Here is a 27,630-nt window from a genome sequence, read left to right on the forward strand (position 1 = left end):
GCAACCATTTCCAAAAAGGCTTTGAAGAAAGTCTTTGGGAAAGTTAGTTAGGTAGTCCTCGCGCCGGTTCCTTTGGCAAAGCCGGCCAATACTTCTGATTTACGGGAGGAATCGAAGCAAAAAAAAAAAAAAGATAGTTTGCAAAAATGTGCATTTTTTTTTATTCTGGATTATTTTGGCGAATTCGAGTTTTTTGGGGGGTTTTCCCCCCCTAAAAGTACTCCCTTCCTCGGGCTGGCATCCCTTTTAAGCAATTGCGAAGCGTCTCCTGTTAAGCAAACTCTTTATTAACGAAGACAAAACAAGCACCGTCGGCGCGCCCCCTCTCGTGGCTTATTCCGCCGCTTTGGAAGAAATTGGAGGGCTAAACAATTCAGCGAAACGAAACGGCAACGGAACTGCATTGCACGACTGGAAGGCAGCCCCATATAATAAGCATTCCCGGCCGACGAGAGACCACGGAGCTCACGTGGTGCTCTCCAGAGTGCTGGACTCCCCCAACTCCTCCTTCACCCAGGACGTCGGAGCAAAGTTCCCAGCACCGTCGAGCCGCGTTTTATTTCTTCTTTTTCAGCTATCTCCTCCCCCCAGCCTACAGTTCCCGGCCCCGCCCCCTCGTTAATATTCATAAGTTCCCCTCCGCTGTCTTTCCTTTCCAGCGACGGACCGCTCCGCCTCTTCGTTAATATTCATAAGAGAGCTTTCGGCTTAATATTTGCATATTCATAAGACGTTGCGTCAGGATGCCTAAGCTTTCGCGGGCTTTTGATCACGTGACCCTTCATCCGCGCGGAATTCAGGCTCCGGCGGCGCTTGTAGTTTGCAGGGGGTGCTGTTGTTGGAAGAAGCTCGGAAAGCAGAAGAAATGGCGGTAAGAGAGCAACTTGTATTGGTTATTTGCATTTGTGTCCCTTTGGTGGGCCGCCTTTTTTTGGGATCCTTTGGCGTCCTGTTGTTTTTTTTTTTTTTAACCACTTAGCCGTTCATTTCGTAGTTTTGCTGGTTCGTTTTAGAAGCTGCATCCAGACCTTTTGCCTGGCGGAAATTTGCAGGAAGAGTGAAATTTTAGGCACTTTTCCGTTCATTCGTGCAAAATTCCTGCCCAGCCGTAGACCGGGAGGTCTGTGCCGCCCGTGTCAAACCCCAGGAGGAGTTTAGAAGATGGCAGTACAAAGAAACATTCTCAGGCACGGCTGTTTTGCAATTGAACCCAAAGGATCTCTCTGGAATTTAAAAGAGAGCAAAAAATAAAGAGTCACGCAGTTCTTGCCAGGAGTAGTCAACAGGCGCTTCTCTTAGTCTGTCTCATTTGACCTTCCTTTTGCACATTGAGAAGTTTGGAAAATTCGAACCAAACCAAGTCCTAGGAAAATACAGGTAGACTTCGACTTACAACCACAATTGAACCCAACATTTCTGTCGTTAAGTGAGACATTTGCTAAGTGAGACATTGGTTAAGTGAGTTTTGGCCCATTTGATGACTTTTCTTCATGGTTGTTAAGTGAATCACTGCAGTTGATGAGTTAAAACCCGATTGTTAAGTGAATCTGTCTTCCCCATTGATTTTGCTTGTCAGAAGGATGCAAAAGGGTCACGTGACCCCCAGGACAGAGCAAAAGTCGTAAATATGAACCGGTTGCCAAGCGTCTGAATTTTGATCGCATGATCATGAGGGTGCCTCAAAGGTCATAACTATAAAAAAGTCAAAAACAGTAAAAAAAAAAGTCAAAAACAGTCATAAGTGCCTTGATGGTGCAGTGGACTAAAGTGCTGTTAAGTAGCACTTAGCTACCAGCTGCCTGCAATTACTGCGAGTTCAAATCTCACCAGGCTCAAGGTTGACTCAGCCTTCCATCCTTCCGAGGTAGGTAAAATGAGGACCCGGATTGTGGGGGCAATAAGCTGACTTTGTATAAAAAAGAACACCGCTTGCGGGGGGGCAAAAGCCCTACTAAGCAGGTATATACAAAAGTATGAAGGCTATTGCTTAACGCATTGTAAGCCACCCTGAGTCTCCAGAGAAGGGCGGCATATAAATCGAACCAATAAATAAATAAATAAATAAGTCACATTTTTCAGTGTCGTTAACTCTGAACGGTCACTAAACAAACTGTTGTAAATCGAGGGCTACCTGTATACTAACCAAATTCACAGTATATTTTGAACTCTTGTCTGCTGTGTTAGGATTCCTCTGAGTCGAACATGGCTACCAGCCCGGTGCAGAACTCTCGCCGAGGAGAGGCCTTCACATCCAGTCCAGGGAGAGATCTACCACCCTTCGAGGATGAGTCTGAAGGACTCCTGGGGACAGAGGGACTCCCTGATGAAGAGGACGAAGATGGAGAGGAGTTGATTGGTGAAGGGATGGAAAGGTATGGAAACCTCCTCCCAGATTCATGTTTTCACATGAAACCTGAGAATGAAACATTTGGCATTCTGTCCAGCTAGGTTCTCTTTTCTTGCCTGTTTCATCAATTCAATGTAAATCAGGTCGACTTCAAAGGGGCAAATGTGAAGGTGTTTGTATTTAATACCATAAATTGATATTGGTGTGGCAGTAAATTCAGACTGCATTATTTCATATACAGGACACTCCCACACACATTGTCATACTCCTTGGTCTTTCTCATTCCTTGCTGTTACTGTGTTTCCCTGAAAATAAGACCCTGTCTTATATTTTTTTGAACCCTGAAATAAGCGCTTGACCTTATTTTGGGGGAGGTCTTATTATTTTGGGGTGCGTGGAGCAAGATGGGGCTCCTCTTGCCGTCTTACCTGATTTCCAGCTCTACATTTAAATATTTTCGGGAAAGGCTTATTTTCAGGGGGAGGCTTATTTTAGCGCATGCGCTCAAAAGCCCGATTGGGCTTATTATCAGAGGATGTATTATTTTTGGGGAAACAGGATATCAGCAGTAGGAAATCAGCAAATTTGTGCTCTATCAGTTAATCACATACAGTAGTCAATTAGTTGATTATAACTGCATTGCTTGGCTTCCTGCTAATAGTAACTAGTAACCATGATTTTCTTTTCACCATAATCAGTTAAAAAATGTGCAGGGTTCCTGGGATTTGAAGATTGATGTAATGTTTGAGCTAACCTGTTGGGTTTTTTTCTGTTTTTCACAAATATATTATGATTAGATGGAGATCATTTCATTTGGAATATTTGTTTATTTAATATAGTATTCTTGATAGATAAGGATGGGAAAGCTTATAACTATGTGTAGACCCACTATGTAAAGGGAGGAGAATTTATCAGGGTTTTTTAAATTTCTTTTTTAAGGGTGGATCTTTTTATGTTTAATGTTAGATTTGCTTGAAATTTGGGTCATTTTTTCCCATTTTTTGCATACAATTTTTTCCTTTTTTCTGGATATGTTTTTCTGTTTTGCATTTTATTCTTGTTGATAAACATAAACACAGAAAATGTGCAGGGTTCCTCATTAGTTTGGGAGAAGATAACCGATTGTGACCAAAATTATCCCAACTTCTATCCTGTTAGAAATGCACCTGTTCTAGAACAGCGGTCCCCAACCTTTCCAATTTGGTGGCCCAGCGCAGGAGAGGGTGTGAGTGGCACAAGCGCCCTCCGCTCACACGAGCAGAGCTTCATGCATGCCTGCAGCCTGGGGATTCGGGACTCCTGTTCTAGAACAGGGCTGTCAAACTCACGGCCCGGGGGCCTGATGCAGCACGTGCTGGCCACGCCCACACCCGGTTTAGCGTGGGGGGGAGTCGCGATATGTCACGTGACGACGCTGTGATGATGCGAGTTTGACACCCCTGTTCTAGAATATATAAAGGGATTGTTTCAATTAAGAAAGAAATCAAAGGCTAAGCACTGAGCCAGTTGCTTATGGGCCTCTAAAACTTCCACAAGTATCTGAATGTGCCATCCCTATTCTAGATAATATCTACCTTGATGAATATTGTTAGATAGTTTAAAAGCCATACATTACATGATGTTCAGTTCAAGTATCTAATTACAGAACTTAAGTCAAGTGACAAGATGCCATTTGTTGCAAACCTTCAAATTTAAGAGATGAAGTAGAAGTTCATAAGGGCTGGATTTGCACATCTAAATTGCTCTAAATTCATAATTCCCATAGAAGTGTATGAAGTTATTGTAATGGGATATGTAAAAAGTATGCTTAATGGAATGAAATGAAAGAGGCTAGATGAAAAAACATATAGAGGAATGATTGCTGCAAGAAAAGAGGAAACTAATACCTTATAGAGAGTAAAGAATTAATGCATTTAGTCAAAGGAAGAAATAATTAAAGAGGAAGAGAGAATTTATAGCAAATTTGATGGAAATAACAAAACTTTGCAATGAAATGAAGAGAAATAAAGCCTCTCACAGTGAATAAAATGAAAAATAAAAGTGATGATACTATTTGGGATGAAACAAATGTGAGAATGCTAGAAGAGGTATTTCAGAGATTTGTATGAGAATACTACTATTACTACACTGGATGCCACATTAAATCAGTGCTGCAAATGCAAGCAATTGAGAAAAAATATGAAAAGGGAGTCATAAACATTGTGAGAATGTTGAAAAATGGTAATGCTGCATGTATAGATGCGTTGGGAAATTTAATATTTTCCTCCCAAATTTTTTTTTTTCCAGTGCATTCAATTGCCACAGAAAACAGCAGTACAATTGCAAGTTTATTGACTCAAAGTTGCACTGTAGTTGTCCCTTTGATATATCCCATTTAGTGTTAGCACAAGTAATTAGAAGCATAGCTCACTGATTAAAATATTTTTTCAACTTTATTCTGTTTATTCTGAATACTGTTTTTATTCTGTTAATTGTTATTGTTTTAATATGTTGTTAGCCACCCAAAGTTACATTCATGAAATGGATAGCCATCTAAAATAGTTAATACATTGATTTAATAAATTATAGAAGCAAAGAAGCTATCTAAATAAATAATCCATCAGTGCTAAAAGTTGCCTTGTAGCTCTTTGATTCCAGAAAGAAAAGAAATAAGAAGTAATAGCAAACAAGATAACAAGCTGTAGAATGGAATATCTAAAAATGAGGCTCACCCACACTAAGTGCACCGAGAGAGAGAGAGACAGACAGACAGACAGAGATTCTATTTGTAATAAAAATTTCTGGCCAGCTACATTCTGTCAATCTTGTAATGGAATATTATAACCATTTAGGAGGAGATTGGGGAGGAAACCAGCTGTTCAATCAATCAGTCAGAAGAATAGAGCTGGAAGGGACCTTGGAGGCCTTTTAATCCAACCCCTTGCTCAAGCAGGAGACCCTATACCCGTGATGATGAACCTATGGCACGTGTGCCACAGGTGGCACGTGGAGCCATATTGGTGGGCACGCGAGCATTGCCCTAGTTCAGCTCCAGCGCATATGCATGCATCAGCCAGCTGATTTTTAGGCCTTCAGGGTCCACTGGAAGTCGGGAAAAAAGCCGTTTCCGGCCTCCTCAGGCTCCTAGAAAGGCTCTGCAGCCTGGGAAGGGCAAAAAACCGGGCCCACTGTACCATCGCGTGCCAAAAGCAGGAGGAGCGCGGGGGGGTCGTACAAGTTGTGATATCCAAATATAAATGTCAGATCTGGTGCTTTGCAAAATAAGTAAGGTACTCAGGATGCTTATGCAATGTGGTTGATGAACAAGTTTTTATTTATTTTTTTGTTCAGGGACTATCGTCCTATTCCTGAGCTTGATGTCTATGAAGCTGAAGGTTTAGCCTTGAATGATGAAGATCTGGAAGAGCTAACTGCCAGCCAAAGAGAAGCTGCAGAACGTGCAATGAGACAGAGGGACCGTGAGATGGGTCGAGGCCTGGGCCGCATGCGGAGTGGACTGCTTTATGGTACATTTTTAAATGAATGGGTAGTGATGGCTTGCTTTATGCATTTCCTTAAGTCACATTTAAGACAGTTGCAGTGTCCCACAGTCACATGATTACGATTCCCAGTCAGCTTTCCATAAGCAAAGTCAATGGGGAAGCTTGGAAGGAAAGTTAAAAGTTGTTCATGTTAGTCTCCCCTCACCTGTGCAACCTCCCCCAGCCCCCCTGTGCTTGCACCACATTTTCATCGCCCCCTGTGCACCCTCTCCCACCCAGCAGCAGTGTTCTGACCTAGGCTCCCTTAAAAAGCAGGAAGCAGAGTCTTGGTCCCGGCAAAACCGCTTTAATTAACAGGACTGTGAATTACTTTCATTCACAGTCAGCAAGGCTTGTCCAAACAGTTTTTCAAAGGAATATTTATCGACACACCTTATCTCGCTTGACAAACTGCCATGTAACTTGTTTCCAAACACAGTGTAAGGCAAAACTTGACACAGAGTCTCTTAGAGTCACGAACAGAACTTTCCACTCTTGAGACAACCGAACGAACGAACTGTTTCCTCCCACTCCCCATTCACTTTTCTTTTGTTTCCTATGGGAGGGGCCAATCATCTCCAAGGTGTGGCTTTACTCCCAAGTCGATCCTGCTTTCTTAGTTGTTCTTGTCTTCTGGCAGCTCTGCGCATGCACACACTGGGAACGGGCTCCAGCTGTTTCTCTGCCTCACTGTTGTCTATCTCCCTCTCTGCCTCCTACACAGAGCCCTTGTCCAAGCTTTCCCCAGCCCCCAGGACTGGCCCATGTTCCTCCCCAATATCCTCACTGTCTGACTCGGCTGCCAGCTCAGCTGGCCACAACAAGCAGCCACACTATGCTGCACCTCCATCACCACTTGCACACCCTCCCGAAGCCTCACTACACTCATGCCACACCTCCCCCACAACTCACACCCTCTCTCCCACTGGCAGAAGCCCCCCACTGTTCTTGCACTGTATTTTCCTCTCACTCATGTGCTCTTCTCTATCTGGCAGTAGCCATTTGCCTCCATCTGAGGCTTTCAATTTCCTGCCAGCTTCCCCGTTGACTTTGGCTGTTGAAAGCCAGTAGGAAGTTGTGAGAAGGTGCTCACTTAACAATCCATGATCTTCACTTAACAATGGAAATTGGGACTTCAGGGGTTTGTCAAATGTGGTCACATAACATTGAGCTTGGGGATATAGACATGAAAGTGTATGGCAACCACAAAGGTCCAAGGCATGAGCAACTAAAAAAAAGATCTGGCCAAATAAGTCATGAGAAATTTGATTACCTACAAGCCTGATTCTGATTTATTTCTTACTAATAAAAGTCAGTCCCACACTACTCAGTCTTATGAGATATTCTGAGTATATAGCTGATCATTTTAATATTTACTTTCATATGTAAATGGAATGGTTTTTAATTCATAAACCGCTCAGAGTCACTTTAGATAATGAGATGGGCAGAGTATAAATTTGATTACTAAATAAATATACATATGAATGGGATTACTCTTCTTAACCAAGAGTCTTCAATATGTTAAAATTACAACAAACAATAAGAAAGCAAATAAATTAAAAACAGAGAATTTTTAGAATGTAGCAAAATTTGAAAAAAAATTGCTTGACACTTGAAATAGCATTAAATCAGAAGATCCGCAGATTCCAAACTGGTGCTCTCCAGATGATACATTTCTCATCATCTCCCAATGGGAAGTTATACATAGCCTCATAAGACATGAGCATCATGTTGAACAAGAAATTGTAGAAATCCAATGTATTTGTGGGGTGATCGTTTGGGGAAAGCTATTAAAAAAGAGGACATCCATCTAAGAGTCCTATCAGAGAATTGATTTAGCTTCATTAACAGTTCTATGTTTATGCAGCTGTCTGATAATCCCTTTTTATTTCCTCTGCTTCTGCCCACCTTTTAAATTCTAGAGAGTGATGATGAAGATGAGGGTCGTCCTTTGCGGAAGAGGCGCCTGGCTGAACGGGCTGCTGAAGGTATGGAGGAAGAGGAGGAAGACATGATCGAAAGCATAGAGAACCTGGAAGACATGAAGGGGCATTCGGTGAGAGAATGGGTGTCCATGGCAGCTCCCCGTCTTGAGATCTACCATCGCTTCAAGAACTTCCTAAAGACCCATGTGGATGATCATGGTCACAATGTCTTCAAAGAGAGGATCAGTGACATGTGTAAAGGTACAACTGTGGGAATACAAGAAAAGTAGTTTAGAAAACCAGAGTGCTAGTTTCAAATGTTTCTGGTGATGACTTATATTGACCAGTTTCATAACTGCACTAAACCAGTTTTCAAACTAGAATAATACATTGCAAGCCAAACCATTGTTTACAAAACCTATTTGCTGGATTCATACAACATGCTAAACCACAATCCACATAATGGCTTAGTATGCTGTATGAACTTAGTCATCGCTTGAGATATATTTCTTTTAACTTACATTATATCTCATACCACATGATCATAGCTGGTAGGTGACTTTTCATTAAGGTTCCTGATTATACTATTCAGATGGATCCTAACAAACCACTTAAGACTCCTTTACTGAATAGACATAATATTTGTGGGGTATATATCAGTTTAATTCTTTTTCCCATGGTTAGAACTATACTGTATCTATATGGGCTGTACTTTTTCTTCCCTTCCATATCTTTATACTTTTTTTGTAGGTGAATTGTGCTGCAAGAGTTAAGAACAACTATTTAATTATTTTGAATTATAATGCCGGTGTTTAAGTTACTAAAATATTGGCTAGCAGGTTTCTAAGGAACACATCTATTAGAGTAATACCTTTATTCTTAATGTTCATTTTTCTTAGCCATGATGAATAGAATTCCTTCAGTAGAAGCTGACAACTATTTTCACAACAAAAGCATAGTTGTTTTTTTAAAAAAAAGAATACCGAAGGTCAAATAAGACATAAGAAGGACTGCCATATAATGATTGCAAATACATTTTAGAAGGAACCAAATAAACTCATTTTTTTGCATTTCTGCAGTGGTGGGCCTAGGTTAAAAAAAAAGTCTTCTCTTGGCAGAGAATAAAGAGAGTGTGGTGGTGAATTATGAAGATTTGGCTGCCCGGGAACATGTCCTTGCCTACTTCCTTCCGGAAGCCCCAGCTGAGATGTTGAAGATCTTCGATGAAGCAGCCAAGGAAGTAGTAATGGCTATGTATCCCAAATATGACCGGATTGCTCAGGAAATCCATGTCCGCATCTCACATCTACCTCTGGTGGAGGAGTTACGATCACTTAGGTAAGAAGGCAGTTTAGTATTGAGGTTGGCAGCACTAACAAAACCTATCAAGGCTGTTTAATGATTTATGACCCATAGTTGATTAGGATGTAAGTGATCCAGATGATAAACTATTGAGTAGGTCTTTTGTAGCATTACTGCATCAAGGACAAAAATGAAGAGACTGCCTATTAAAGTGTTCCTCTACAGCAGTGGTTCCCAAAGGGGGCAGTACCCTGGGGGGCAGTGGGATGACTTAGGGTGGCAATAAGACGCAAGGGGAGCGGCAGGGGGTGTGCTAAGAGGCAAGGGGGGTGGTAAAGTAGTGCTGGAGATGAGCCCCTCGCAGGGCGCAATTCTGCCTGGGGCTCTGTCAGCCGTCAGTTAGCTGAGCACTTCTGGTTCCGGCCCGACTCACCCCATTACCTCCTGCACCTGCACATACCGTACTCTGGCAGCCACGCTAAGCCTCGTGTGTGCTGCTCTGTTTTGCCTGGCTCGGCAAACTTTCCCTATTTTTTTAAATTAAAAAAGCAGGTTTCTACTACTCCCCCCTTCCCGCAACTGTAACTCTTTTCAAATCAGATGTGAACACACACATATTGTAAGTATTCTGATTTTCAGAGCAGAAATGGCAGAAGCAGAAAAATCAAAGAAGAAATGTAGACAATATAGTGTGGAATATCTGAAGTATGGATTTATAAACCAGTAGCTGCCACAGTGCCTGCTATGTGAAGAAGTATTTTCTAATGTGGCAATGAAGCCTTCCAGACTGAACGAACATTTGAAGAAGGCACATCCTGACAAAGCAGACAAGAACCTAACTTTTTTTCAATCGCTTTGTGACAAATTTCAAAAGCGCCCAGCACTGTCACGCAATGTTTTACAATGCTTCCCAACAAAACAATGATGGTTTGCGTGCATCATACAACATTTCATTGCTGACTGCTAAGTCTGGAAAGCCACATACTATTGGTGAAGAACTCATCCTACCAGCCATTAGTGAGGTTCTGAGTACTGTTTTGCGTAAGCGGGGTGGTGTCAAACTCGCATCATCACGGCATCACATGTCATAATCGCAACTTTTTTCCCCTTCGCTAAACCAGGTGTGGCCAGCGTGTGACGCATCTGGCCCATGGGCCGCGAGTTTGTCAGCCCCCAGTATAGCATTCCTTCCACCAATTTAGCCCCACAATGACTTGTAAGGGAGGTTGGGCTTTCCATAGCTGAAGTTAATCCAATATTTCATTATTATGCCAAGCTATAACCCATCTAATTTGTGTTATTTACTCTGGCAGCTGATCATCAGGGTCTTAGGTGGATACTTATTGGAGGTCATTTTTAAGAGGAAATGTCTGAATATGAAAACTGGGATCTCCTGCTTGAAAAAGTGCCCTCTATCATTGATTTAAATTGCCTTCCCTCTGTCAGGGTTCCAAGTAACACCCCCAACTAAAGAAGACTTGGAGGCTAGCAATTCCTCAAAGATCCATTTTATTAGAGATGTCATATTAGCACATCTGGGAAAACCCGAATCTGAAAGTTCCCGGGTTTTCCCCACCCAAAAGAAAGTCAAAAGACCCATTCCCTGCACCCACATGTTCGTCACATGATCCAATGAATTCACCATCTGAACTGGAGACATCATCCAGTCACTCCTACCCAGGTGCAGGCTGAAAGTCCTTGATTCCCAGAGAAAAGAATGTTGTTATGGCTATATATCTTCACCAACTCCTTGCAAATCCCCCCTCCCAATTTCCCAGGCACTAAATGTGGCAGCCCTGAAGTTCCAAAGAAAAGATGGCCTCCAAGGCTGACACCCTCCCCCCATTCATGAGCTTTTTGCGTCTCAAAGTTTTGCAGAAATGTGTAAAGAAAATGTAATATTCAACTATTCAAGATTCTTTATATTTGAGCCTTGTTCCTGCTTCTTCTCATAGGCAATTACATCTAAACCAGCTTATCCGGACAAGTGGAGTTGTGACAAGCTGTACAGGGGTCCTTCCCCAGCTCAGCATGATCAAGTATAATTGTACCAAATGTGGTTTTGTCTTGGGGCCTTTCTCACAGTCTCAAAACCAAGAAGTAAAACCAGGATCTTGCCCAGAGTGTCAATCTGTTGGTCCCTTTGAAATCAACATGGAAGAGGTAAGCTGTGCTTGATGTGATATTAGGAGGACCATTGTATCTTAGTTCAGACAGTTAAAACTGCATAATTCTTAGATCTTTTGGAAGGGGAGCTGCCTGATGCCTTGGAAATCTTTTGGTTGTTTGAGGAGCCCAGGTTGAATCCCCTTCTTTACAACAAAGAAGTAGCGCTTTTCCAGGTGCTCATAAATACTAGATTCTATCCTGTAAGACCAAAGACATTCCGAATAGTTCTAACTGGTTGAAGGGAAAAAAGAAGCAACAATCATACCACAATAGGAAGCAATGCAGTCTCTGTCAGTAGGGCTAGATTAAATGAAATTATAGGACAAATTTGTTGATTGAGTTCAGGGAGGTTTGGATATGAAAATTGGAGGCAACAAAGCAGAACCCATGGAAAGGTCCTTAGAATTGCCATGATCCTGAGCAAGCTCACTCTATAAGGAGCTTTGCTTGGAAGAAGTGTGTGGAAAAGGTATGTGTTCATTTAACGCACAGGTAAACTCCACATAAAGCTTACAAGGCCAAAATGATTGTTGAACAATCATAATTCAAAATAAAAACAAATGTAAAACTTTTATGGAGGTGAGTTGAAAGATAGTCTGCTGTGTGTAGATTTGTGTTATATTTTGACAAGTCTTCAAGATGCTGAGGTTTTTCCGTTTGCAGCTAAATACAAGTTTGCCTGAGCTGAAGTTTTTCAAACGGATGTGAGGGAAAGCGGTCTTGTATAAACCTCCTTGAATCTAGTGTCTTCTTGTTTAAGGAATGTGCTGAGAATTTTGGTTGCAGAGGGGTTTTTTTGTGCTCCATGAAATTCCTAACTTCAGGTGCTTGATGTCCTGACAGACAGTCTACCAGAACTATCAGCGCATCAAAATCCAGGAGAGCCCAGGGAAGGTGGCAGCTGGCAGGCTTCCTCGCTCAAAGGATGCCATTTTACTGGCTGACCTGGTTGACAGTTGCAAGCCAGGAGATGAGATTGTAAGTATAAGGCCCAGAAAAGCAGGGAATTTGCTGAGGCATATTGATCACAACTTAATCCTGGTTAGAGAATTCAGGAAAGAGCCTTAATGAAAATAAAGCTGCCTCTGGAAGAAGTATTTATTTGTATCCTTTTATTATTTTTACAAATAACTTAAGGCTGTAAACCATACTGTATCCAACAGACCTTCTTCCTATTTTCCCCACAATAACAATCCTGTGAGGGAGATTGGGCTAAGATAGAGTGCCTGGCCCAAAGTCATCCAACTGGCTTTCATAGCTAACACATGAACTCACAATCTATGTGTAACTTGGTTTTCTGAAGTCCACCAGAATGGCTATATCTTTAAGTTTCTGTGTAGCACATTTCAGCCTGAGTTCCTTGCACTTCCCTTTTTATTTGTCTGCATGATCATCATTTCACCCTATCTTGAGATTCTCAGCTGTCAACTCAGTCGTGGATTTGTTTACTTAGAAATGTGAAAGGAAGTTCCAAAGAACTAGCATTTTCCGCAGAATTGTTTCAATTAATCTGTTTTTAATACAAATTTTTGTTGCTAAGTGTATCAATGTACTCTATGTATCCTAAAAATGTTTTTTCATCTGCATTATTAAAAAGATCCTAAGATCATAACATAGAAATTCTTCCAACACATAACAATAAGTGGTATTGAATATACATGTTGTCTTTGACTTACCACCAGTTGCTTAGCAACTATTCAACGTTATGACAGGCCTACCTGGGAGCTACATACAACCCACATTCAAAATTCTGACAGTTGGGGAGACCCCCATGATCAACTCTGGGCATTTGGCAACATGGCCATTTACAGCACTTCATGACTGCATTTTATTATAGTTTTGCCAAAAATCAGCATTCAAAATTTCAATAAAACCATTGCCATAGTGAACCATTAGTTTCATTTAACAATTGGTGCAAAAAAAAAAAAAAAAATCAGGTTGGTCACGTGACCGACCCATTTTATGACCATCCCAACTTAACGTCATCATGGCCAGGCTCCATTGTGATCACAAGTTTGAGGTCTATCTGTCATTAGTTATTTGTTCTATTAGTACTTCACAAATAATATGGTGGTGTCTGCTTTTGTTCATGCTCCTTAAACACTTCCTTTCTCCCTCTTTTTGTCTGCCTTGTCCCTAAATTATACAAATTAATTTAGTGCCAATGACTAAAGAATATCTTGCTCTTGTCTTTTAGGAGCTAACTGGAATATACCATAATAATTATGATGGCTCTTTGAATACTGCGAATGGGTTTCCAGTGTTTGCAACTGTGATCCTGGCCAATCACATCACCAAGAAAGATAATAAGGTGGCCGTTGGGGAGCTCACAGATGAGGATATGAAAGTTATTGTAGGACTGTCTAAAGATGAGCAGATTGGAGAGAAAGTGAGTTTGAAAGTCAAGATACAAGGTTCTGGTTTCTTGTTTCCAGTTCAACATTATGAAAGCTCCAGAGATTACTAGATTATTAGAATCTAATTACTAGATTACTACCGTAGCAGTAGCAGTTCTCCTTCTGTTCCAAGATGGCTGTAGGCACATCTATGAAAGTATTACTATGGGACCTGTTCAGTTTGTGTTTTGTCTGCTTTAATGTTCGGAATTCACACTATCCATACTTGGAATATGCCTAAACAAATTGTTTCATGAGCAATAGGTTTTTTTAGTAAAAATATTACATTTTTACTAAAAGAAATTATTATTTCTATTATTGCTGTTATTTTCCTCCATTACATAGACTCTTATTGTCTCCCAGAAAGAAGAAAAATAATATTCAGAAGAGCAGTAAGCTTTAACAATTAAATCCAACTCAATTAAATCCATCCCAAAATTTAATTTCAACCACTAAAACCCAACTGAAGAATGGGTGTTAAATGTTTAGATGAACCTTCTCTCTTTTCTTATTTCTTCTACATATATATATATAGTTACATATAATTTTCGTTAGATGTTAACCACAAAATCCTTTACAAGGTTGGGTCAATCAGAAGATTTCCTCCCAAAAGTCTTCAGAAGACTTGCTCATTGGCTTCCTTCATTCACAACCTGTGAAATGGAAACTTTCAAAAAGCCTCATGTGTCTGTTACAACTCAACACTAGCTTTTCTTTATCAAAGTCCCATAGCTTTTATTGGTAATACAAAATGATATATTTCTTCCAGCTAATTGCATTATAGCCCATTTTGTAGAATGCTAGCATTTAATCATTGCCGATATAATCTCCTTTTAAAAATCATCTCCTGTAGGAGACCTCCAGAAAATCCCAGGACTATAGTCTAGCCAGGGAAATTAAAACATTCTGAAAGGAGCGAGGCCTTACTGCTTTTGTCTTCCCAGACTGATTCCTGGTGACTTTGCTATACAGTCATTGTAGGTTTAATAGGACTTTGCTATAAACTGCGTGCAGAATTGTTAGACAAGTGAGTATTTTGACCATATCATCATTTTAATGCATATTTTCCATCTCCAAGCTGTATAAACTTGAATGCTTAATGGATATAAGTATATCAGGTGATGTGTATTTGCATGAGGGAGGGTGTGGCCTAAGGGGATCATCATCCTATACCAAGGTGTGCATAATTATTAGGCAGCTTTTTTTCCTCAGGCAAAATGGGCCAAAAAGAGATTTAACTGACATGAAAAGTAAAAAATTGTAAAAATTCTTTCAGAGGGATGCAACACTCTTGAAATTGCTAAGATATTGGGGTGTGATCAGAGAACCAAACATTTTGTTGCAAATTCAGGTTTGAATAATTCTGCAGGCTAATAGTTGCCCAATAATTGTGCACACATAGATATTCCCCTAAGAAAGCCAAAACCTCACTTTTATTTTCTTAAATATTCAGGTTTGAGGCTTATTAACATTTTGGATTGACTGTAGTTCAATAATAAAATTAATCTTCCAAAATACAACTTGCCTAATAATTGTGCAAACAGTGTACAATCATTCAAGGTTTAATAGGAGATTTCCATTGTAGTAGTACTTCTTTCACTTTTAGTGTGTCTGTTGATAAATACGTTGGCCATGTATTTGCTTTTCCCAGATCTTTGCCAGCATTGCTCCTTCCATCTATGGGCATGAAGATATCAAAAGGGGGCTGGCTCTAGCCCTGTTTGGAGGAGAACCCAAAAACCCAGGTAAGTTGACCAAAGACACTTCATGATCAACGCTGCTTTTATATGAAGAGCTTTAAGTTGCTAGAGAGGATACCTCTATTATAGTAGAGAGAAATGGCTTGAAAAGATGTTCATCTTTTATTTTTACAGTTGCACATGTCCCTATTAATAAGCTATTCTCCATTTTAGTAATTTATTCCAGAAAATAACAGCAATTTCTTACCACCAAAAAGTTCAAACATGAAATTCCTCCAGTTTTATCTAGTTTGTAAATAAGTATATGTAATAAAGTATGTATACACCACATTTCTTTTTCCGTCTGCCCAGTGTTATCAGAAATTCACCTTATTCTGAAATGAGGTGGAGAGATTCTTTTTCTTTTTTGTTTTACTATCCTTTGTACTGATGTCTTATTAATCAAAATTAATTGTATGGGGAATACTAGTAAAGCAGACCATTTCTCAATCAGCTTATTTCTTCATATTGCTATATCACTTTATCTGACTACTTCTCCTAGAAAGCAATCAGATATTTTAAAGTATGTAAATGAGCTTTATTTCATATATTATGCTTTAACCCTGCCCTTATAAGCCATACAGTTGATTCTCTTCCTTCATTACCTAGCGGTCCTTATTCAGAGCAACATTATGAATCCTGGTTCAGGGTCACTGGGCGAGCTTCGATGGACCATCTGATCTCAAGTCTCTGAAGTTCTAATATAACATTTTGTCTCATTGTGCCATCTGCAATTTGGTTCACTGTTCTTTCCATGTTAAAACACTACAGGAGGAAAACACAAAGTCCGTGGAGACATCAATATGTTGCTTTGTGGCGATCCTGGCACAGCCAAGTCTCAGTTCCTCAAATATGTGGAGAAAGTAGCCAGCAGAGCGATATTCACCACCGGCCAGGGAGCTTCTGCAGTTGGTCTGACTGCCTATGTGCAGAGACATCCTGTAACCAAGGAATGGACCTTGGAGGCTGGAGCCCTGGTGCTGGCAGACAGAGGGGTGTGCTTGATAGATGAATTTGACAAGGCAAGTATTGGCTTTGGAGGCATGACATAATTTGGTCAAGCCAGATTCCAGATTCCAACAGTATAAGTTGCTCTAGGTAAGACCTTGAATACAGAAAATGAAGCTGAGAGAGGAGAAGACTGGTTGGATTTTAGGACCTATCTGGAAAGAGTCAGTCCTAAGATCTGGAACTGAGGAAAAACTGCTCGGAATATTAAATCTGGTGGGGGATTTGATCGGTTTGGAGGATGCTGGTTCGAAGATTCTTTAATGTAGTGAAATCTATAAGTGAAGATACCTTGGGGAGAACATAGCACAGTGCTGGTTAATATGCGATGGGCTTTGAAACTCAGTATTAACAATTCTAGCTGGAAGATACTTCCTGTCCTTGATAATATTTCTATATCTAGAGGCACTGAACTTCTTAAGACATGCTTTGAATGTGTACATCTGAATTCTGCTTTATTTATTATTGGGGCTAATTGGAGTTTTAACGTCTTTTGCTTGTTCCTCAGATGAACGATCAGGATAGGACCAGCATCCACGAAGCCATGGAACAGCAGAGCATTTCCATCTCCAAGGCTGGCATTGTCACCTCTCTACAAGCTCGCTGCACTGTTATTGCTGCTGCCAACCCCATAGGTATGTAGGGCCCATGGAAGAAAAACTCAGAACTATGGCAAAAAGTTCCACATATTGTGTTAAACTTCCTGTTTAAAAACTTCCTGTCTTTTGGATCCTGAAAGGAACGTGAGCATGCACTGTTTTTTTTTTTTTTAATGCTTCTTTTCCTATTCTAGGCGGGCGCTATGACCCTTCTTTGACTTTCTCAGAAAACGTTGACCTGACCGAGCCCATCATATCTCGCTTTGATATCCTGTGTGTGGTCAGGGACACTGTGGATCCTGTTCAGGTAGGTTCTGCCTATCATTAGACTTAAGGAAGGTTAATGAAGGGCCTGTCATTTTAATACTTACTGAATGAAGAAGGGAGTTACATAAGATAGAATTAGGTAATACCATTGACCTCGTGTCTATCTTGGGAAAGCAAAACTCACAGGAACACTTTGATAAGCATACAGGCAGTCCTCAAACTGCACCCTTTGAATCAGTGACAGTTTGAAATTACAACTTTGCTGAACAAATGGTGCTTACAACCAGTCCTCATATTCTGGCTGTCCCAGCACTCCCATGGCGTGTGCTTGCAATCTGTGTGCTTGGCAACCAGTTCACACATAGGACTGGGTTGTAGCACCCCACAATCACATGACCAGCATTTGCAACCTTCCTACTGGTTTCCCCAAAAAGTCAATAGGAGAAAACGGCAGAGAAGATCACAATTGCTATTCTCCCCAATCTGCATACTCTTCCAACATTGCACTCACACCATGCCAGCTATTTGCACACCTTTCTGGACTCACACTACACCCACGCTGTGCCTCTCTTGCACCCTCCCTGAGGCTCGCTGCAACACCCTCTTCATCTGCTCCTACCACTCACCTGTCCACTGGCCCGAGACTTTCAACTTCCTGATGGCTTCCTCATTGACTTTGGTTATGGGAAGGCCACAACACCTTAACAATTGTGCAACAACTGGGACTGCAGAGATTGTTGTGGCTAAGCAACTTTATGAATGCATCGCTTAGAGACAGAAATTCCCATCTCGATTGCCATCGTAACTCAAGGACTACCTGTTCTTGTCAAAGATCCATTCAGGCAATTTGGAAAATTAACTTTTGAGATTATCTTATAGTAAATGATAGAAAATCAGTGTTTTGTATTTGTTTTTCTTTTTTTCAATTCTTTCTGGAAGGATGAGATGCTGGCTCGATTTGTTGTCAGTAGCCACATCAAGCATCACCCAAACAGCAAGGATGCAGTAAATGGAGAGTCTCAAGAGATTATCCTCCCTAATTCTTATGGCGTAGAGCCTATTCCACAGGAAGTCCTGAAGAAATACATTATTTACGCAAAGGAAAAAGTCCATCCCAAACTCAACCAGATGGACCAGGACAAAGTGGCCAGGATGTATAGTGAACTCAGGAAAGAATCCATGGTAAGCAACCAGGGAGGTGGGAAATCCTATGTTTCAGAGAGAGACTGTCACCTGCAGAATCACTACTCCTCTCACCAGTTAAATGGAGCTGGAAGAAATGTTGGTCCCGATAAATCTGGAATCTGGTTCTTTTTAGAAGCAGCCATTTAATTACAATGGTTCATGAAAAAATTCCCAAATCTATAAATCAGTACTGGCCTTATTAGAACCCACCCAAAGAATATGCAAGTCTTTATCTTCTTCTGAATTCTTTACTGCTTAATTTGTCCCTGAAAGCTAGATACAATTGTTCACCAAAATATCTGCCAATAACTATTGCATCAGTGTATATATAAAACCTGTCCTTTGGGTTATAGAAACATCTAGCCTGATCTTTGGACTTTGTTCTCCCATCCTTGGGGTTTGTTTGTTTGTTTTGACAACTTGTCTAATAGAGAGAACTGATAGCATTTTGGCTAGATGTCAGCTCAAGGATCAAAGAAAAAAGGTCTGGATTCCTGAAAAAAAGAAGTAGTGGGAATAACCCCTAAGGAGGCATATTCCTTATAATCTATGCAATGCACTAGTTTGCCAGCAGATGGCAGAGTCCTCCATTAATCATTGATGCCTTTTAAACAGACTTTTTTTAGTGGGGTTTTTTTTCCTATTTACTATCTCCTATGCGCCGTTATTTGTTTTTAATTAGCTCCATGCAGCATTAACAGCTCCCCAGAGTAGAAAGGCAGGCTGTAACTTAATGGTGTGCAATTTCAGCCAGTTTCTGAATCACTTTGTGTGGCAGAACAAGGACCACACTCTAAAATTGGCTGAGACAGGATCCACTATGGATAAGGTCAGATGTTTTAAGAAGTAAAGTAGATGTCTTAAGCCTGTCAGTCTTTAAGGCATCCACTGATCCTCTTCAAAGCTCCCCAGCTGCTTTTTAGGGCACATTTAGGTGAGGCATATGGGAACATAAAAAGGATGCTGGCAAGTCACATGCCATTCTTGGGATGCCCTTTTCTGCGTTGCTGGAATCAGTCATCAGGGCCTTTCCTTTTTCTTTCTGCAGGCAACGGGGAGTATCCCCATCACAGTGCGTCACATAGAGTCCATGATCCGAATGGCGGAGGCTCATGCTCGCATGCACCTGCGGGATTACGTGGTGGAGGACGATGTCAACATGGCCATCAGGGTCATGCTGGAAAGTTTCATCGACACACAGAAGTTTAGTGTTATGAGAAGCATGCGGAAGGTATGCAGAGATGTGGATCCTTTCGTTGTGGTGGTGGTTTCATTTGGGATTATGGAAAAATACCACGAGAATTTAAGTTTGATAGACCTCCAGTGAGGATTCAGGGAGCCGACTTTAAACAAGGACTCAGATGTTATCTTGGACACTGTTATGCACTGCACACTGTTATGGACAGTAAATTATAGACTCTTTCTATTGTCTCCATTATTGTGTGTATAGTATGTTGAAACTTATCCTAGTCAACTGGAAATTGCAGGAAAAGATTGATAGAGAAATTACAATAATTCTCCCAAATTATCCAGAATCTCTAGGTATCCATGCAGAGTCTCTTAGGACAAGTAAGACTGTCAGCTAAACTAGCAGTTTGATCTTAGAAGATGGTGAAATCTCAGGCTGAAAACAAAGAATATTATTTCTTGCTTAAAAGCATTTCTTTTTGGATTGTTCAACAGATGAGTAAATGCCCTGCTTGGGCCTCAATGAATCCCAGTAATGAATCCTAGAAAATGCTGCCAAATGGCAAAGGAATAGGCTAAGGGCCCTGTCATCCACACTCCTGATGAATGAAATAGCTTTTGAAATGAGGGTTGGACGCTGGAGACACTAAAGTTAATATTAGAATTGGGCCAACTTGAAAGGCCTTTGATGTGATCAGAGAGATCAATTTCTAATCCACTCTTTAGGGAATTTACTGAGCGATCTCAGATCAACCTTAGTTTGGAAGGCTAAAATATGAATAAACAACCATATTCATTATCCTGAACTTCTTGATGGAGTGGTGAGATTAAAACATACAGTGAATAAAAAATTATGTTCTATATCCGTGTCTAGGCAGCTTATAGACAACTTTGAATCAGTTGAGTGCTTACAAAATGTGAGTACTTTAACAATGTTTTTGCCTGCTTTCAGTCCAGAAGGTCCAGAAATTTGAAGATTATTTCTTACTCTTATGCTTCTGCCCTCCCCTATAAAAATCAAATGTAGAAGAAAAAAAAATTCTATTGCCCATCTTAGTATTTGACAAAGTTATTTCTGTGATCCTTGCTTTGATTTAGTAATTATCTCTCCAATTTTGATGGATAGATGAGTGGCCTGTTGTTCTTTCTTTACTGGGGGCCTGTCCCCCTGGAGGCTATGAGTGCTATGAGTGCTTGGGCAAGTATGGATGGAGGATGGTTTAGTTCCTTGTGGGGCAAGGTGGATTGTTAGGGTATTGAGTTGGGTATGCATATGATTGGGCATTAGCCTGAGTGGAAGGAGTAAAAGGGCAGGGTGATGGTTTACAGAGAGCGGGCAGGAACATTGGGACAGGGATGGGTAGAAGGATACATGGTAGGAACCTGGGGCAGGTTCCACCTTGGATGAGGGCACCAATCTGGCGTGTCTCATCAAAACCTGATGGACCCAGAGTGGAGTGTCCACCTGGGTTTCAGGGTTTCCATCAACTGAGACCCCGGGAAAGAGATGGAGGTGTTGTTATTGTTGTCCATGAAACCCTGAGAAGCTCTGCTCCGTGGATAATCAGATGTGAAACAGTCTTCTGAAGGTGGGCTCCGGTAGGCACTTCAGATTGTTGTTCGTTTTATCACCTTTCTGCTATCCAGCATCATCCCTGCCTGAATGTTGGTAATTAAGTTCCATTGCTGGGCTGGTGACAGAATCCTGGAATCTGTTGGGGATTTTAATCTGTTGCCATGCGATGTTGAGCTTGGGGTAGTCCTGACCTGTATGGATCTGTCCCAAGTCATTGATGGTCCAATTCAAATAAAACATTTTGGTTTTTTATCTTAATTGTTTTTATTGGTTTTGAATTGTATCCCGATTAATTTTATTATGTTGTGAGCCACCTAGAGACATTTGGAGTTGGGTCTGTGTCTTAAGTCAAATAAATTAAACAAACTTCAGTAAAATTCAGTGAGATTAATTTGTAATTCATATTTTAAATGCTTGCTCATTAAACTACCAAAATTCCAGCTTCAAAACCTTTTTTTCAGTTAACTGTGTATTATTATTCCATTCTTGCCTGGGGTTTAATACAAATAAGCAAACAAACAATCAAATAAATAAAGTCCTGGGAAAGTTTTTTGGGATCTTTTCACTTTTTAACTATTCAGTAACCAAACTTTTTTTGGAAAGCTGTTTGCTCCCTTAAGAAAATAAGAGTGAATCCTCAAGTGTGCCTTCAGTAGGCCAGTATTGTATTTAAAATAGATGGTGATTAAAATCCTTTTATTTACATCAGAGACATTCATTTTTTTGCTGAAACAGCTTTAGAATGTTCCGTTTTTCAACAGTGACTTGTGCCTTTATCATCTCTCCCTTGATTATTACAATTCATTCTATGTGGAATCGCTCTAGGAGATTATATACAGTGTACTTACTCCCTGTTGACTAGTCGGTAGAAGTTAGTCCAGCAGCAGAATGCCAATTATCTGCAGTTGCATTGTCTACTGGAAAATTCGGTCAGTCTGCTTCAAGATGCTGGTTACCCTTTATAGGCTTGGCTCCTTGCTCACTCTAAGGACATAGAATTTGCTCACCTGATACATGCAACGTGAAAGGGGATGTTGCAGATTTTTCCCCTGACAACCATTAAAGGAAACTTTTTTGTTGGGACTTTAGTCCCCTCACCCTAAAACAGTTCACATCCCTCCAGTGAGCATGGCTCTTTTCTTATTAACATTTCAAAAGCACTGTAAAAAAAACCCTGTGTTTTTCAGTGAGGATTGGTAATGAGTAGGGAATCAGTGGAGCGACTGGGGATGTTGCTGTATTTGTACTAGCTGGGATGCTTTGCTTTGTCTGCATGGATTCATTTTGCTGTAAGCTTGCTAGAGTTGATTGTTAAAACCTATAGGTACATTAAAATAGATAATTTCAAATTGCTTTTGGTTCATTCCTGACCTCCCCTCTTGTTCTTTGTTGCACACAGACTTTTTCCCGATACCTTGCCTTCAGGAGGGATAACAACGAGCTCTTGCTGTTCATTTTGAAACAACTTGTATCAGAACAGATGATGTATCAGAGGAATCGCTATGGAGCACAACAGGACACCACTGAAGTGCCGGAGAAAGACTTAATTGATAAGGTATGGAACATCATTCCCTTTTGTGGACATTGTACCAAGACTAAATCTAGTCAATTTTGGTTTCCCTTTCTAAGATATGAATAAGTGAGCACTTTTCTTTTGTTGCAAAGAAAAGCATGAGATGTTAGAACAACAGGAAAGTTGCTCTCTTCTGGAGTTACATTTTTGTATTGTTCTGAACCCCAAAATGTGAGAAATTAGTGGTCATGATCACAAGGACATCATGAAGAGGGAATGATCTCACTGGAAGGAGAGAAATTGGGGAATTTTTTTATATATATATGTGTGTGTGTTTTTGTTGTCGCTGTACTGTGCTGTGGTTTTGCATCCAACAGGATTTTGGGATGTTGAATAGACCCATTTTATTTTCTGTGAAAAAGACGTAAAGATTGCAATGCATGCTTTGTTGTCAAATATCAGTGTTACCTGTAAAGAGGAAATTATCTCTTTTAATGTAATTATCTATTTTCCCATATGGTACATTCAATACAGTGGTGGGTTCCACCCGGTTCGGCCCAGTTCCGCCGAGCCGGTAGCGGTGACAATATGACATCACCGAACCGGTTCTCCCCCTCACCTCCCCCCCCCCGTGTTATTCTTACCTTTTATTTGGCCCCACCCCCAATCTATTGCGGCCTCCTGAGTCCCAGCTGATGGCTAGAAGGAAAAAAACTATTTAAACTCTTGTTGTGGGGCTTCAAAGGGCCGCCCTACAGCTGATCAGTGTTAAAAGAAAACAAATGAGTAGACTGGTGTGTACAAAAATAAATGGGTAGACCAGTGCCTGCAAAAACAAATGAGAGGACCGGTACAGCACTGCAAGCAGTTAAAAGCCTGGTAGACCAGTACCTCTGCTAAATCCTAAATGTCACATGACCAAGCCACACCCACAAAATAAGCCACGCCCACAGGACTGGTAGTAAAAAAATTTAGAACCCACCCCTGATTCAATATAACAATCCTGCCTTGTCCAAGTGGACTACTGTGATGAGTAGTCACATGGGGCTGCCCTTGAAGAATATCTAAAAACTAAAGGTGGTTCAGATTGTGGCAGCATGCACAATTACGGATGTATCTTGGTTAGCCTCTACTTTGCAAGATGTATTAGCTTTCATTATGCTTCCAGGTGCAGCTAGGTCAGGGGTCTGCGACCTTAAATACTCAAAGAGCCATTTGGACCCATTTCCCACAGAAAACACCGGGAGCCACAAAACCTGGGTGGGCGTGGCCAACTTGATGTCACTCACTTCCACCAGTCAAATGACACCACCCTAACCACGCCTACCCAGCCAGTTATTAGGGCAGAGAACCAGTTGTTAAAAAACACCGGGAACCACAAAATCCTTTTGACATATCTCCCTCTCCCCTCCCTCCCCCCCTCTCTCTGTATCTCTCTAGGTCTGTCTCTCTCCCCCTCTCTCTGTATCTCTGTGTCTCTGCCCTGGCTGCTTATCCCATCCCCTGCCGTCGCCCTTACCTTCTCAGGCCAAGCGAGGAGTGACCAGGAGGGGAGGGCGAGGGGCAGGGCCAGCCAGTGGTGGGATCTCCTGACAGGGAGCCACAGCAGAGGGCCCAATGAGCCGCATGCGGCTCTGGAGCCGAAGGTTGCTGACCCCTGGGCTAGGTGATTGTCACCTAGAATGCTCTTCATGGCATGGGACTAGCGTATTTGCAGTCTCTACAATATCCCGTTTAGGTCTGACAGAAAAGGCAAGCTAGACATCCTGACAATTAAGGAATATTATCTTATGGGGTCCAGGAAGTGTGTCTTTTCTGCTGCAGCATCTGCCTTTTGGAACACCATGCCCCCCCCCCTCAAGATTCAGTTGACCCCAATTATGCCAAACTGCCAGAAAGCATTGAAGACATAGATTCTTCCAGATTCAATTCCAAATTCAGTAAAACAAAATCACATTTTGGATTCTGTTTATATATGTTGTTAGCTGTTTAGAATTGCTGAAGTGAGGTGAGCAATCATTTAAATTAGACAGACACAGATATTGTGAATAGTGGATATTGCAGATCAATAACCATATGTAAACATTTATCCTGACCAAATTATATGTTTCAGTGAACAATATCTTAATGCAGAGAAGCTGCCACAACCTCTCTCTGAAAATTTGATCGTCACTTAACTATCCATGTCCCTCTCCCTTTCTCTTTGCCAGGCCCGTCAAATCAACATCCACAATCTTTCTGCCTTCTTCGATAGTGATTTGTTCAAGATGAACAAGTTCAGCCGTGACATCAAGCGGAAATTAATTGTGCAAAATTTCTGAGGCAATGACTTCGCAAGCGGTTGGAGACAAAAGAAGTTCAGAGCTATGCTTCCTCTTCTGTTGCAGCAACACGTGGCAATCCTCAAGGCTCTTCCTTATATATACTTCAGAAAAGAACTAGGAAACTGCTCTGCTGAAAGGCCTGTAAATAGAATAAGAATAGAATGGAATGGTCCTGTGGTTAAAAAAAAAAAAAAAACAGAACTGCTGTGAACCTGCATTTGCTGGATGAAGCCCCAGAGGAATTGTTTCCTATTGGCCTCATTTTGGAAATTGGACTTGACATTGGTAGTGGTGAATGGGTCATCTCCAATAAGCAGTACCGCTGTTCTCAAGTTCACTTTAAAGCATCTGCGGCTTTCCATTTCCTCTCATTGTACCCTGCTTATTGTTGCATGTGCTTGTGTATGAAAATTGAAAACAGCCTGTGTTGAAGATTAGTAGAAATTCACATTTTGTCTTCCTTTTAGAACTATGTTATGCTTTATGCCAAAACAGAGATGTACAAAATTAGTTGGCGTGGCACCGACATGCCAGGAGCACCCCAAAATCATGTCAAGCAGTTCAGCAGCATGGACCAGAGAAGGTTTAGCACAGTTCTGCAGAAGTTATCTTCCCAAAGTAATATTTTTTACATATCCTTGAAAATGTTTTTTCTCATATATTTGCCCAATAAAGATGTAATAGGAAAACATTTACTAAAAAATATCCCCAAAGATATTAAAATAACTTCTTAAAAATAAAGGCAGAAATTGGCTTGCTATTTAAAAAGTTCTACATTCCAAAATTCACTGCTTCACATTTTAACAATATGCTTTTTGAATAATATTTATCATTTTTCCTCTGTTGTTTGAACTCCTGTTGTAATAAAGATAACTTAAAGCCAGTGTAACACTTAAACTTTACAAATCCATTTTTATATCAGCTTTGGCTGGAGATGGTACTTCATCAAATACCTGGGTTCTCCCCAGCTTTTTAGCAAGCGGAATCAGAAAGAGTAAATGTCTAAAACCCAACTTTTATGCAGAAGCAAGATTTCTTCTGGAAAAATAGCAGGAATGAATTGCTCACCAGTAATTAATACCTGTCCTGAATTTTTGATACAAGATATTAAATGCTAAAAATAGAACATCTGTATGTCCCTCCTAATACAAAATGTTTCTTTTGCACTAGATGTTGATTATTGCTGAGAGACGAGGGATGAAGTAAATAAAGAAGTAAATACAGCAAGCTTTAGGCTTGCCTACCCATGATCTAAATCACCAAGCCAAGAACCTCTGATTTTATTTCCACTTTTGTGCTTTAAGTTATTTCCTGTTTAGAACTCTTCTGAATGTTCACAACCCAATCTATTCTATTCTATGGAATGGAATGGTTGTTCTCTTCTACTGTGTTTGTAGTTCCATTAGTAACTTTTCATGTTGTGTCTATTTTAAGGGGATCTCCGAGAAGGCTACTTGAGAGAGAATCCTGTTTATTATGCAACATCGCCTACATATCGCTGCAATCTAGAAGTTCTAATCTTTTTCTTAATAGGCTCTAGTGTTTGATTGATTTCAAATATATTCAACAGTAATGTAATGGTTTACCTTTAATTTCCAGAATGTTCAACATTGCCAGATGCCTTATGTAGACTAATAAAAAAACATAAAAATAGAATATCCATTTTTGCGATACAGTGGTAGATAAATACTTTCTATGGAAAAGTCAAAGTACAGACCTAGATTTTTAGCAATATGTTGTCGGCTCCATTGCTGCTGAAAGAGCTACTTGGATTGTTACAAGAACGGAGTTCATTTTTCCCAACCTGGTGCTCAATTCCATACGACACTGTGTTCGAACCTAGAACTCTTGATCTGATATCCTCAGTGAAGTCCATAACATTAGAGGCTCAAGGTTTTATTCCCAGTATAGCATGTAGTTCTGAGGACCAGAAGATTGTGTTGATGCCAACAAGTATATACATCCTATTCATGCATTTTGAATGCAATATTAATGTCTAGGCCATGCTGACTGAGAAATATTTTCAAAATTTGAGGGGTTATTTTTTTTTTAATTCATTGTTCATACATACACATTTAATCAAGGCAGTATGTAATCTTTGAAATATAACAAAAGCAAAACTAAGAAAAAATCCTACCTTATATTTTATACTTAACAATAGTTGAAATAGTTTTCCAAGTCTCTGGTATATTTTCTTCTGTAAAATAAAATCATATTTTGCAAAGCTTATAAAAAGTTCATCCTCAACACATTTATAATAACCCAATAACCCATCTGGTCCAGGAACGTTTCCCTGGTTTAATCTTTTTTATAGCTTCCATCTCTTAAAAGTCCATTCATAATCTGTATTGTGAGGTGTTGTGAAGGGCTTGCCACAGAGGTGGTGCTGTAGGTGCCCTTTTATGACCATACAAGCAAACTACCCTAGTGGTCGCTCTCCAAGTCTGGCCTCTCCAACTTTTAGCTGCTCTTTCCAGCCACAGGAGCAGAGCTCTGCTTCCAGACCTTCAATTATTAATAGCCGAGCTGTTAGGCTGCATTCGAACTTTTACACCAATTCAACTACAGGAA

General features: G+C 40.6%; 1 protein-coding gene across 1 annotated transcript; it reads left to right on the forward strand.

Moving 5' to 3' along the window:
- The first annotated feature begins 865 nt into the window (after positions 1–865).
- Positions 866–26,627, forward strand: MCM2 (minichromosome maintenance complex component 2). Its single transcript, XM_070934360.1, has 16 exons — positions 866–871; positions 2,185–2,372; positions 5,678–5,853; positions 7,791–8,054; positions 8,912–9,131; positions 11,051–11,258; positions 12,108–12,242; positions 13,462–13,653; positions 15,312–15,405; positions 16,171–16,421; positions 16,916–17,042; positions 17,201–17,313; positions 18,213–18,455; positions 19,507–19,689; positions 22,622–22,777; positions 24,946–26,627. The coding sequence occupies exons 1-16, from the start codon at positions 866–868 to the stop codon at positions 25,054–25,056; spliced, it is 2,667 nt and encodes an 888-aa protein (XP_070790461.1). The 3' UTR covers positions 25,057–26,627.
- Positions 26,628–27,630: the final 1,003 nt, after the last annotated feature.

The sequence above is a fragment of the Pituophis catenifer genome, unplaced genomic scaffold, assembly GCF_029215685.1.
Source record: "Pituophis catenifer annectens isolate HBS135680 unplaced genomic scaffold, rPitCat1.0.hap2 SCAF_2, whole genome shotgun sequence".
Lineage (NCBI taxonomy): Eukaryota > Metazoa > Chordata > Lepidosauria > Squamata > Colubridae > Pituophis > Pituophis catenifer.